Source organism: Zea mays, chromosome 1 (assembly GCF_902167145.1).
Source record: "Zea mays cultivar B73 chromosome 1, Zm-B73-REFERENCE-NAM-5.0, whole genome shotgun sequence".
Taxonomy (NCBI): domain Eukaryota; kingdom Viridiplantae; phylum Streptophyta; class Magnoliopsida; order Poales; family Poaceae; genus Zea; species Zea mays.
Genome location: NC_050096.1, coordinates 214,392,054 through 214,405,102, shown reverse-complemented (window position 1 = coordinate 214,405,102; position 13,049 = coordinate 214,392,054). Strand labels below are relative to the sequence as shown.

General features: G+C 57.7%; 1 protein-coding gene across 1 annotated transcript; it reads left to right on the top strand.

The window, feature by feature from the left end:
• Window positions 1–1,527: 1,527 nt before the first annotated feature.
• LOC100275491 (uncharacterized) lies at window positions 1,528–2,532 on the top strand. Its single transcript, NM_001196946.1, has 2 exons — window positions 1,528–2,011; window positions 2,115–2,532. The coding sequence occupies exons 1-2, from the start codon at window positions 1,647–1,649 to the stop codon at window positions 2,308–2,310; spliced, it is 561 nt and encodes a 186-aa protein (NP_001183875.1). The 5' UTR covers window positions 1,528–1,646; the 3' UTR covers window positions 2,311–2,532.
• Window positions 2,533–13,049: the final 10,517 nt, after the last annotated feature.

Sequence of the window (13,049 nt, the reverse complement as noted above, 5' to 3'; positions counted from 1 at the left end):
GAGAGCTTGTTCGTTTGCTCGTCCCCGCGCGACCCCTCCTGCAGGAAGGCCCTGGACCTCCCTTTTATAGATGCAAGGAGAGGGTCTAGATGTACAATGGGGGTGTAGCTATGCGCTAACGTGTCTGGCAGAGAAGTTCCTAAGCCCTGTGTACATGCCAACGTGGCTGTCGGAGAGGTGCTTGAGCCCTGTGTACGCGATAACGTGGTCGTCGAAGAAGTGCCTGAGCCCTGTAGAAGCACAGCTCGCGGTGCGGCTGGGATCCTGCTGACGTCTCCTTGCTTCCGTAGGGGGCTGAGAACCACCGACGTCATGGGCGCACACGGGGAACCATCATTACCTGTTACCGGAGCGAGCCAGATGGGACGCCGGTCTTATTCCCTCGTAGCCTGAGCTAGCTAGGGGTAGGGTAATGATGTATCCCCTGTGACGCGGTCGGTCCGAGCCCAAGGTCGGGCGAGGCGGAGACTTCTCCTGAGGCCGAGGCCGGGGTCGGGTGAGGACACGATTCCTCCCGAGGCCGAGGCTGAGGCCGAGTCCTGGGGTCGGGCGAGGCGGAGACCTCCTCCCGAGGCCGAGGCCTAAGGTCGGGCGAGGCGGAGCTTCCTGTTGCGCCCGAGGCTGAACTTGGCTGTTGTCAGTGTTACCCCGGTGGGTGGCACAACAGTCGGAGTGGGGCGAGCGGCGCTGTTTTCCTGTCAGGTCGGTCAGTGAAAGGGCGAAGTGACTGCGGTCACTTCGACCTTGCTGACTGAGGCGCGCGTGTCAGGATAAGGTGTCAGGCGATCCCCGCATTAAATGTGCATGCGATACGGTCGGTTGGTGAGGCGATTTGGCCAAGGTTGCTTCACAACGAAGCCTGCCCGAGCTGGGCTTCGGGCGAGTCGAGGGTGCGCCCACCGCCTGAGAAGGCCCTCGGGCGAGGCGTGAATTCGTCCGGGACTACTGTTTCCGCTCGAGGCCGGGCTCGGGCGAGGCGAGATTGCGTCCCTTGGTAGACGAGGCCTTGACCTGAATCGCGCCCATCAGTCTTTGCGGTTTGTGCTGAGAGTGGTTACCAGCCGTGTTTAAGAGTGTTGAGGGTACCCCTAATTACAGTACCCGACATTTTTGTAACTAGGCTAGATTCTCTTCATGCACACTAGCTATTGCCCAGCAGGCTACGAGAATCTACGGACATGTTTGGAACAGTTCCGTTTTATAAAAAGATTTTTTTATAATATGTATTATCACCAGAATCTAGACATTATAGAATTTATGTAAGAAGGAAGATAAAAGGGCCTCCACGATTTAAGATCTAGGAAATGATAGATTCCTTCCATCGCGATATAGATTCATAGAAGCAATTCTGGCGTATAAGCAAACCGTTAGAAACTCAAAATTTAGCCATAAGGCGAAACAAACACTCCTGCTTCTATTTGGTCATGTGGAAGCAGTCCCAAAAGGCCTTTTGTGGCCATCAAGCGGTTTTAAATATCCATCGCTCCTCTCCCCTTCACCACTTCCCCCCTCATCTCTCTCCGTTCATTCCCTCTCTCATGCGTGCTTGGGTTGGGTTGGGTTTGGGTATAGACAGTTCTTGCAGTCCACACCACCTCAAGTGAGGGGGTGACCCCCCACCCTCCTCCCTAGCGCTCCTCACCGCCATGCTGCCAAGAAGGCAGAGCATCTTCCACCTCGGGGAGGAGGGTGGCGCCGCCGCCGTGCACCACCGCGTCAGCGTCGTCGGCGCGGCCTCGTCGTCCATGGCCATGGGCGGCGGCGGCGGCCGGCGTGCTCGCGAGCGTGAGCGCCTCGTCGTGGGGCTCCAGATCCTGGTGCACCACCACGGCCGGCACGGGCACGGACACGCGCACGCGGCGAACGTAGTCCTGAAGCAGATGGTGAGGCCGCGCGCCGCCGCTGGCTCGCGCCACGGCCACGGCAGCCACGCCTTCTCGTGCAGTTTCCTCAAGGCCTGCTACCTCTGCAAGCGGGAGCTTAGCCCTGACAAGGACGTCTATATGTATAGGTATATATATATATATGTTGATCAAGATTCAAGGAGAGCTCGCTCGTCGGATCGGAAAGATTGATCCTTGTGCATGTGTGTATATATGTGTCTGTGCGTGCAGAGGTGACCAGGGGTTCTGCAGCGAGGAGTGCCGGTGGCAGCAGATCCTGGTGGACGAGGCGCGCGAGCGCGAGGCGGCGGCGGTGATGAGCAACAAGGAGCTGCAGCGGCGAGCGCAGGCCCGCCACCACAGCCCCCACCGCACGCCCATGCCCATCCGTGGCAGGCCGCCGAGGAAGACACTTGCCGTAGCCTAGCTAGCAGGTCCTCTGTCTGCTGAGGAGGACAAAGGAATCAATCATGGCGCATGACGAGGAGCACTGGTACTACTAGCTAGTACGGGTCTACTGGACTGCGTGGGTAAAAAAAAATTAATCATCTCTTCTAATCACCGAGTGGACTGCTAGAGACCAGACGACTTGCTTGTGTTGTCATCATCAACCAATAATCAATCAAGCTGCAAGTATATATTATATACCAGAATGGCATTTCTTGTGCGTGTCACTCAGATTCGTTAGGTTTGAGTTGTGTCCAACGTTGCCGCGCACGTGACCGGCCGGGATTGATTCTGGTCACTTGTTGCTAAAGACGATGCCTGTTTTTTAATTCCATCGATACCTATATAGCGAGCAAAAGGAATTTAGGAACCGGAACAGGACAATAATTGCCATATGGCATCTCCAACTTTTTGCCTGGAGGCTCCAACGCGTGTGTGGAATGGAATCTCTCTTGCATTCCACGTACGTGTTTCACGAACTAAAGAAAAAAGGTTCGGAATTGGAACCGGCCCACATACCCTGATTCTGTTTGCGAACCAAATATCAGGATGGGCAGATTTCAAACCAGTGTGTGTGTATATATATATATATATATATATATATATATATATATATATATATATATATATATATATATATATATATATATATATATATATATATATATATATATATATATATATATATATATATATATATATATATATATATATATATATATATATATATATATATATATATATATATATAGTATATTAGGAGCTCTGTGCTTCCAATAACTAAAGGAAGCCCAGACCAGACAGTGTAATCCGGTCGAGCCGAACCAGGTCCAGACGTCTATAAAAGAAAATACGTAGTGCTAGGGATCAGTTTTTCACGCTCCATCTCGATTCATTAGCGACGGCGGTTGCCCGATAGTGCGCGCGGCGGTGGCCGCGGCTCCCCGACCTCGACATACGGTGGCGGCGGTTCCCAGACCGGTGGTGGCGGCCCCCGATCCAGAGGGCGAGCGGCGGCAGCGCCCTTGTGCGGTGGCGGCAGTTCCCAGGCCGTTGGCCGCAACTCCATTACCTCGACGCGCGGTGGCGGAGGTTCCTCGATCCACAGCGGGGCCCTTGTGCGGGCAAGCGGCGGCGTCCCCGAAGCTCCGAGGAGGCGGCACTTCCAAGGCCGGCGAGCAAGCGACGCCCGTCGACGTACGAGTAGCGACGGCGACGCATGAGGCGCGATGTTCGAGCGAGCGACGTCACGGAAGGCGCGAGATGCGCGCAGCGATGATCACGCGTGACATCCTCCGATCCGGCGCAGTTTTCTTTTCGATTATTGTGTTTTATGCCTACCACATGTACTATTTACGCTAAAAACTGTACGATTTTATGCTTGAACACGGAGTTCGTATATCAGTTTACTGCATGCACATTGAAAAGATAATTCCTTAATTTATGTTGTTCGTAATTTGCGCGCATGCAATGGAAACTCTCACGATTTTTGCCATAATTTTTGGATCTGTATAAAAATAAAAACCGCATGCATGCGGCTGCCATGTTTTTAGGATCTGTCATAAAAATAGGATCGTAATAACAACCTACTAGAGCCATCAACCTCTCATTGACTCGGTATTTACGCTTATAATTGAGGGATTTTATGCTCAAAACTTAAGGTTTTTACGCTTCACCCGGATATGCGTCCACCAGTGAACAACATGCCAGTTTTTTTACGCAGTGTAAGGAATTGCATAAATACCTACACTGTGTCGTATAATTTGTTTCAATATACATCATAAACTAGTTCTAATACGTTTAGCTGCATGACTGTTGGAGGGATCCTATATTTATGAAGGAAATAAAACATTAAATGCGATTTTTTGTTTCTATGCATACAATTCATTTCCTTTTATTGCATATTCTTTTCATCATAAATTTGTGTGCATGCAGCTGGTAACAGATTTTTACGCAGTATACTCAATTGCATAATTATCTACACAGTGTAGCATATTTAGTATCACTATATATCATAAAATAATAATTACGAGTCTAGCTGCATTGTTGTTTTAGCAATCCTAAATTTATGGAGAAAATAAAGTATTTAAAATAGAAACCGTCACACATATCTTTCCTAAATTTACGCGCATGCAAGGGAACGTGTTTGACTCATGCATGCATTTTGCCATAATTTTTGGATCTGTATAACCGCATGCATGCGGCTGCCATGTTTTTCGGATCTGCCATAAAAATAGGATCGTGATAACAACCTACTAGAGCTATCAACCTCTCACATTGGCTCGGTATATACGCTTATAATTGATGGATTTTATGCTCAAAACTTAAGGTTATTACGCTCCAATCCGGAGGTGCGTCCATCAGTAAACAACATGCCAGATTTTTTACGCAGTGTAACGAATTGCATAAATACCTACACCATGTAGTATAATTTTGTCGGCGTTTCGAGACAGGGGGGTCCCTAAGCCGACGAGTGAGTGTGCTGCGTGCCCCAGCCCAGATGGGTCGAGCGCGTGGGCGAGCGCGAAGGGGGGAGAGGCGAGGCGGCCGGAGCCGAGCGTGAGAGAGGTGGAAGTCCCGCGGCCTTCGTGTTCGTCCCGCGCCCAGGTCAGGTGCGCTTGCAGTAGGGGGGTTACAAGCGTCCACGCGGGTGAGGGAAGCGAGCGGCCCCAAGAGAGCGCCTGTCCCGCCCTCGGTCCCGCGCGGCCAACCTCCTCTGAGAAGGCCCTGGTCCTTCCTTTTATAGTCGTAAGGAGAGGACCCAGGTGTACAATGGGGATGTAGCAGAGTGCTACGTGTCTAGCGGAGGGAGAGCTAGCGCCCTAGGTACATGCCAATGTGGTAGCCGGAGAGATCTGGGCACCCTGCTGGCGTGATGTCGTGGCTGTTGGAGGTGCGGCGGAGCCTGATGGAGGGACAGCTGTTGGAGCGGTCGAGTCCCTGCTGACGTTGTCCTGCTTCCGTAAGAGAGCTAGGGGCCGCCGTCGTCATAGAGCTTGTGGAGCGCCATCATTGCCTCTCTGGCGGAGCTGGCCGGATGAGACGTCGGTCTTGTTCTCCGTGACCCGAGTCGATTCGGGGTGGGATGATGATGGCGCCTCCTGTTGACGTGGCGGTCTGTGCCCTAGGCAGGGCGACGTGGGGTTTCCTCCGAAGCCGAGGTTGAGTCTGCCTTCTGTTGCCGTGGCCGAGCCCGAGCCAAGGGGTCGGTCGAGGCGGAAGTCGTTCGGCCGAGGCCAGGGCGGAGTCCGAGCCCTGGGGTCGGGCGAGGCGGAGTTTCGTCGTCTTTCGGGTCTTAGCCCGAGTCCGAGCCCTGGGGTCGGGCGGAGCGGAGTTCGCCGTCTTCCGGGTCTTAGCCCGAGTCCGAGCCCTGGGGTCGGGCGGAGCGGAGTTCGCCGTCTTCCGGGTCTTAGCCCGAGTCCGAGCCCTGGGGTCGGGCGGAGCGGAGTTCGCCGTCTTCCGGGTCTTAGCCCGAGTCCGAGCCCTGGGGTCGGGCGGAGCGGAGTTCGCCGTCTTCCGGGTCTTAGCCCGAGTCCGAGCCCTGGGGTCGGGCGGAGCGGAGTTCGCCGTCTTCCGGGTCTTAGCCCGAGTCCGAGCCCTGGGGTCGGGCGGAGCGGAGTTCGCCGTGGCGCCTTTGGCGAGGCCTGACTGCCTGTCAGACTTACTCTGTCGAGTGGCGCTGCAGTCGGAGTGGCGCAGGCGGCGCTGTCCTTCTGTCAGACTGGCCAGTGGAGCGGTGGAGTGACGGTGGTCACCTCGGCTCTGCCGGAGGCGCGTGTCAGGATAGAGGTGTCAGGCCTCCTGTGCGTTAAATGCCCCTGCAATTTGGTCAGTCGGTGTGGTGATTTAGTCAAGGTTGCTTCTGAGCGAAGCCAAGGCCTTGGGTGAGCCGGTGATGTGTCCGCCATAAAAAGGGGGCCTCGGGCGAGACGGAAGTCTCTCGAGGTCGGCTGCCTTCGGCCGAGGCTAGGCTCGGGTGAAGCGTGATCGAGTCACTCGTGTGGACTGATCCCTGACTTAATCGTGCCCATCAGGCCTTTGCAGCTTTATGCTGATGGGGGTTACCAGCTGAGAATTAGGCGTCTTGAGGGTACCCCTAATTATGGTCCCCGACAGTAGCCCCCGAGCCTCGAAGGGAGTGTTAGCACTCGCTTGGAGGCTTTTGTCGCACTTTTTCGCAAGGGGACCAGCCTTTCTCGGTTGCATTTCGTTCCGGTGGGTGCGCGCGAGCGCACCCGCCGGGTGTAGCCCCCGAGGCCTCGGAGGAGTGGTTACACTCCTTCGAGGTCTTAATACTTCGGCTGGTCTGGTCGTTCCCTCATGCGAACTGGCCGTAGCCCGGGTGCACGGTCGGGGCCCAAGCTCTCGGGCTGGTATGTTGACGCCGTCAACGATTTGGCCGGAGCCGGTTTTTGCGAGAGCAGCCCCCGAGCCTCTGCTCAGGGCGAGAGGACGATCAGGGACAGACTCGGCTTTTTACATACGCCCCTACGTCGCCTTTCCGCAAGGAGGAGGGGGGGAGTGCGCCATGTTACCCTCGATGGGCACCGAACATGGTGTCTCCGGTGAGCTGCAAGCGGGTAATCCGAGTGGACGTCCGTGCCCCGTTCGTTGGGGGTCGGCTAGGGGCCCAGAGGCACGCCCAAAAGTACCTGCGGGTGATTTGCCGGACCCGGTCCCCTGGCGACGGGGTCCGAGGGCTCGATGCCTCCCTCCGATGGGATTCCGTTACAAGATCGTTCCCACTGGTCTCGGAAATGTCCTAGGGTACCTCGGGAGCGCAGCCCGAGCCTCGGTTATGTATCGAACGTACCCCTGGTCATCCCTCGCTCGGTGTCTGAGGCGACTGTGAACCCTTCGGGGGCCAGCCTTCGAACCCCTGATCAGTAATGGGCGCGGAGCCCGAGTAGCCTGAGGCGGCCATGAAGCCCTTCGGGGGGCCGGCCTTCGAACCCCTGACCAGTAGTGGGTGTCGGGCCCACGCGATCTGAGGCGACTGTTGAACCCTCGGGGGGCCAGCCTTCGAACCCCTGATCAGTAATGGGGGGCTCGGAGCCCGGTTCCTTCGCGGAGAAGGATCCCTTTCGGGGTATCCCCCTTTCCCGGTCCCTGTTGCAAGAGATAGAGAAAGAGGAAAACGGAAAAGGATACGAAATCGGACGACGTGGCGTACCTTTTCTGACGCGGTTATTACGGCGAAGGTGAAGCGTCGCGCGCTCCTCCTGCCAGAAGCGACGCGTGTCTTGCCGCGGAGTTAATGCGACGGGGCGAGTGGTTGGCGGGGCGGCCGTTGCGCGCGTGCGATCCGTTCGAGGAACGGGTCACGGGTGCACCGTCTTCACGCCGTGAGAGGAGGCTCCCTTGCTGTCTCAGGATGGGACGTGAGCCTGGCTGACGACGTGACTGCTGTGCCCGCCCGCCTGCCACCGCTATTACTGCCGGCCCACTTTCGGTCGCTTTCACCGACGCGCCAGTCTGGCGCTGTTGGGTCGCCTCGAGTCGTGGCATAGGCTTCACAACCGAAGGGGCGCGATGGTGGCACAAGTGGCGGTGCGGTTGCTTGCATGCAGCAACTGGCGCGCCGGTTGCTCGACGCGTGGGCCTGGGTTCCAGGCTGGCGTGTCAGGAGTCGGAGAAGCGCGTCCATCTGGCGCGGTCGCATGCCGCCTGCATGGCTGCCCGCCCCTTCTGCCCGTTGGTCTGGGCGAAAATGGGGGGTCGCCTGTAACCGCTGGACGGTCGTGCGCACCATGCGCGGCGGTTTGGCTTCTTCTGCCCTGAGCCGGCTTGCATGACATGCGGGACCCAGCCCCCGAGTCGCAGGGGAGGGCCTTGGAGCGTGTTGGAGAAGACTCGGTCCGCGGCGCTTGGGGGCGCACGTAGGGGGAGTTGCCTTTAAAAGGAGGGAGGCTCCCTTCGTAAGGCAACCATGTCTTCTTCCTCCCTTAAGCGTCGGGTCTTCCCGTCTTCCAAGCCCCCGGATGGGGGGTTTCCGCCGCCTTTCCGCCTCCTCGTTGGAGGAACGCAACTCCATGGGAGCTGGTACCTCTCAGCCATCGTTCGGCTTCAAGGATTTTCATCAGGCAGCCTGGTTGCTCCCTCCCGCCGGTGGCCACCCAAGACGGTGGCCTCCAGCTCCTGGATGGGGGGAGACAGACCAGGCTGCGGTCCCGCCCTCAGCGTCGGGTGCGTTCGTCATCCTCGCTGGGGCGGGGGCCGAGGCGAGCCGGGGCTCTACCTCGCATGCGGGTCGGCGAACCACCTCCTCTTCCAGCTTCTGGTGGTGGCAATCGTCCTCCCGCGCTGCGACGGAGTTGTCCTCCAGTCATGCCGGGGAAGGCGAACTGTTGCTGTCCAGCTAGGATGCAACATTCCGTCTTCCCCCTCGCATTCGGGGCGAGGACGGCAGCGAGGATCTACCGGAGCGCTTGGGGGCGGCCCGCTCTTTGGCTTTGATGGCTTGTTCGCATCCCTTGAGTGGGACCGCGAACAAGAGCCTTCCGTTTGTAATGGCACTTCGAATGCCAGTGAGTTCGTTCATTGTGGCTGTCGAGGCCTGAACGTGTATGTAATTTTGGCACGGAGCCGTGTTTTTTTCCTCATTTTCGAGCACTAGGTCTCGCCTGTTTGATTATCTGAACCGCTTTACCAAGCATGAGTTGCCCCGTGCCAAAGTGACGGGTGAGGTATCCGTATCCCGGAGGCGTAGGAATCCCTCGGCCCGCTCGGCCTTGTTGCCTGGGGTTCCTCTAGCTTAGTTGAAGAGACCCCTCGGCCGCCCTTCGGTGGACCGAGGCCGGGGGTTGCGATATCAGTATGAACAGAGACGGAGTTGGCTCGAGAATGGGGAACCTGGTTGGCCGGAGCCTAGCCGTGTCGTCCGTCAGCGGGGCCGACGCTAAAGTCGATCAGTCGAGGCCTCGGGTCGGGCTGGCGCCCTTGGGAGCCAGTTGACCGAGGCCCCAGGGGTAACCGGTTGAGCCGCCTGCTCGGGCCGGATTCCCGGAGGAGCCCCTGGACCGCGGCGCCGCCCGAGGCTGGGTCGGGCTTTGCTGAAGACGTCGTCGATGCCGAGGGTGCTACAGCTCCCTTCGTCGTGAAGACCCGAGCCTGCAGGATCCGATCATCTTGTAGCGTGTGCTTCCTGCGGCCGCCGAGGCCAGAAGAAAACACCCTCGCTGCACTTGCGAAGCTGCGCCTTTTTTCCTCCTGTTTCGAGCATCTGGACTTCGTCGGTAACAGGGATGTTTGTGTGAGCAAGAGCTGCTTTTCGCGGAAGGGACGAGTGAGGTATCCGTGTCCCAGAGGCGTGGGAATCCCTCGGCTCGGTCGGCCTTGCCGCTTACGCGTACTTTCACCCGTCCATGAGGCCCTGTCCCCGACTTAGTCGAGAAAGCTTGAAGGACTGCTTCGGCAGGAGAGCTTCCGAACGTGATGACTCGTTCGGTCCACGGAGTCGCTTTATCCGAGCGCAAGTTACTTATCGCAGAAGGGGACGAGTGAGGTATCCGTATCCCGGAGGCGTAGGAGTCCCTCGGCTCGGTCAGCCTTGGCTGCTTACGTGTACCTCGTCGTTTCCAGGATCCGCTTTCCGAAGTAGTCAAGAAGCACGAAAGAAATCCTGCTAAAAAGAGATCCTTTTTCGAGGAAAAATTCGACGCAGAGGGGGTCTCCCCCCTTTTAGCCCCCGAGGGAGGGTCGGGTTTTGCCGAGGCTAGGCCGACCCTTCCTTGACAACTAAACTTTGCGTAGGTGCGAGGTATATGAACAACTTGAAAACATCTTAAGGATAGAAGCGACGTAGCTGTTTGATGTTCCAAGTGTTGCCGTAGATCTCGCCTTGATTGCTGGCCAGCTTGTATGTTCCGGGCTTCAGAACTTTGGCGATGACGAATGGCCCTTCCCAGGGGGGCGTGAGCTTGTGCCTCCCTCGGGCGTCTTGTCGCAGCCGAAGCACCAGGTCGCCCACCTGGAGTTCTCGGGACCGGACCCCTCGGGCGTGGTAGCGTCGCAGGGACTGTTGGTACCGCGCCGAGTGTAGTAAGGCCCTATCCCGAGCTTCCTCCAACTGGTCCAGCGATTCCTCTCGGCTGGCTTGGTTGCTTTGTTCGGTGTAGGCCCTCGCCCTTGGGGAGCCGTATTCCAGGTCAGTGGGCAAGATAGCTTCAGCCCCGTAGACCAGGAAAAACGGCGTGAAGCCCGTGGCACGACTCGGCGTCGTCCTTAGGCTCCAGACCACCGAGGGGAGTTCCTTCATCCATCGCCTGCCGAACTTGTTGAGGTCGTTGTAGATCCGAGGCTTGAGCCCTTGTAGAATCATGCCGTTGGCACGCTCTACCTGCCCATTCGACATGGGATGAGCCACGGCGGCCCAGTCCACCCGGATATGGTGATCTTCGCAAAAATCCAAGAATTTTTTGCCGGTGAACTGGGTGCCGTTGTCGGTGATGATGGAGTTCGGGACCCCGAAGCGATGGATGATGTTGGTGAAGAATGCCACCGCCTGCTCGGACCTGATGCTGTTCAGGGGTCGGACCTCGATCCACTTGGAGAATTTGTCGATGGCGACCAGCAGGTGCGTGTAGCCCCCGGGCGCCTTCTGCAAGGGACCGACGAGGTCCAGACCCCATACAGCGAAGGGCCAGGTGATGGGTATTGTCTGCAGAGCCTGAGCGGGCAGGTGTGTCCGCTTCGCATAGAATTGGCACCCTTCGCAGGTGCGGACAATTCTAGTGGCGTCAGCCACCGCCGTTGGCCAGTAGAAGCCTTGCCGGAAGGCATTTCCAACAAGGGCTCGGGGTGCTGCGTGGTGGCCGCAAGCCCCCGAGTGTACTTCTTGCAGCAGTTCCCGACCTTCGGCGATGGGGATGCATCGCTGGAGGATGCCCGAGGGGCTGCGATGGTAGAGTACTTCTTCGTCGCCTAGCAAGACGAATGACTTGGCGCGTCGCGCTACCCGCCGAGCCTCGACTTGGTCGAGGGGTAGCTCTCCTTGACGGAGATATTGCAGGTATGGGGCCTGCCAATCTTGGTCTGGCGTGGCCCCGCTCTGCCCTTCCTCGACGTTCAACGCCCCGCCCTCGGGGGCCGAGGGTACCTCGGGCTGAGCCGAGGGTACCTTGGGCTGAGCCGAGGATACCTCGGGCTCGGGCGCGTCGTCGAGCTTGACGGAGGGTTGATGCAGATCCCGGGAGAAGACGTCCGGGGGGACTGTCGTTCGCCCCGAGGCTATCTTGGCCAGCTCGTCTGCGGTTTCGTTGTAGCGCCGAGCGATGTGGTTGAGCTCGAGCCCGAAGAACTTGTCTTCCAGGCGCCGAACCTCGTCGCAGTAGGCCTCCATCTTCGGGTCGCGGCAGTGGGAGTTCTTCATGACTTGGTCGATGATGAGCCGCGAATCACCGCGGGCGTCGAGGCGTCTGACCCCTAGCTCGATGGCGATCCGCAATCCGTTGACCAGAGCTTCGTACTCGGCCACATTGTTGGACGCCGGGAAGTGGAGGCGCAACACGTAGCGCAAGTGCTTTCCGAGGGGCGAGATGAAGAGAAGGCCCGCACCGGCCCCCGTCTTCATCAGCGACCTGTCGAAAAACATGGTCCAGAGCTCCGGTTGGATCGGAGTCGTTGGTAGTTGGGTGTCGACCCATTCAGCCACGAAATCCGCCAACACTTGGGACTTGATGGCCTTCCGAGGGGTGAACGAGATCGTTTCGCCCATGATCTCCACTGCCCACTTTGCGATCCTGCCCGAGGCCTCTCAGCACTGGATGATCTCCCCCAGGGGGAAGGATGACACCACAGTTACCGGATGGGACTCGAAGTAGTGTCGTAGCTTCCGCCTCGTCAGGATCACAGCATACAGCAGCTTTTGAACTTGTGGGTAGCGGATCTTAGTCTCGGACAGCACTTCGCTGATGAAGTAGACCGGCCTTTGAACGGGCAATGTATGCCCTTCCTCCTGCCTTTCGACCACAATCGCGGCGCTAACCACCTGAGTGGTCGCGGCGACGTGGACTAAGAGGGTTTCTCCGTCCGCCGGCGGCACCAAGACTGGCGCCTTTGTAAGGAGCGCCTTCAGGTTGCCGAGGGCTTCCTCGGCCTCAGGGGTCCAAACGAAACACTCGGCCTTCCTTAAGAGGCGGTACAGAGGCAGACCTCTTTCGCCGAGGCGTGAGATGAAGCGGCTCAGGGCCGCGAGGCATCCCATGACCCTCTGTACCCCTTTTAAGTCCTTGATGGGTCCCATGCCGGTGATGGCCGCAATCTTCTCCGGGTTGGCCTCGATGCCTCGCTCAGAGACGATGAACCCTAGGAGCATGCCTCGGGGCACCCCGAAGACACACTTCTCAGGATTAAGCTTGACTCCTTTCGCCTTGAGACACCGGAATGTCACTTCAAGGTCGGAGAGGAGGTTGGGAGCCTTCCGTGTCTTGACCACGATGTCATCGACGTAGGCCTCGACTGTGCGACCGATGTGTTCGCCGAACACATGGTTCATGCACCGCTGGTACGTCGCGCCTGCATTCCTCAGGCCGAACGGCATGGTGACGTAGCAGTACATGCCGAACGGCGTGATGAAAGAAGTCGCGAGCTGGTCGGACTCTTTCATCCGGATCTGGTGATACCCCGAGTAGGCATCGAGGAAGGACAGGGTTTCGCACCCAGCAGTGGAATCCACGATTTGGTCGATGCGAGGCAGAGGGTAGGGGACCTTCGGACATG

Excerpts from the sequence above, each read along its gene's own strand:
- LOC100275491 (NM_001196946.1), top strand. The coding sequence starts at position 1,647 with ATGCTGCCAAGAAGGCAGAGCATCTTCCACCTCGGGGAGGAGGGTGGC. Across the intron at positions 2,012-2,114 it reads AAGGACGTCTATATGTATAG|AGGTGACCAGGGGTTCTGCA; the intron begins GTATATATATAT and ends CTGTGCGTGCAG.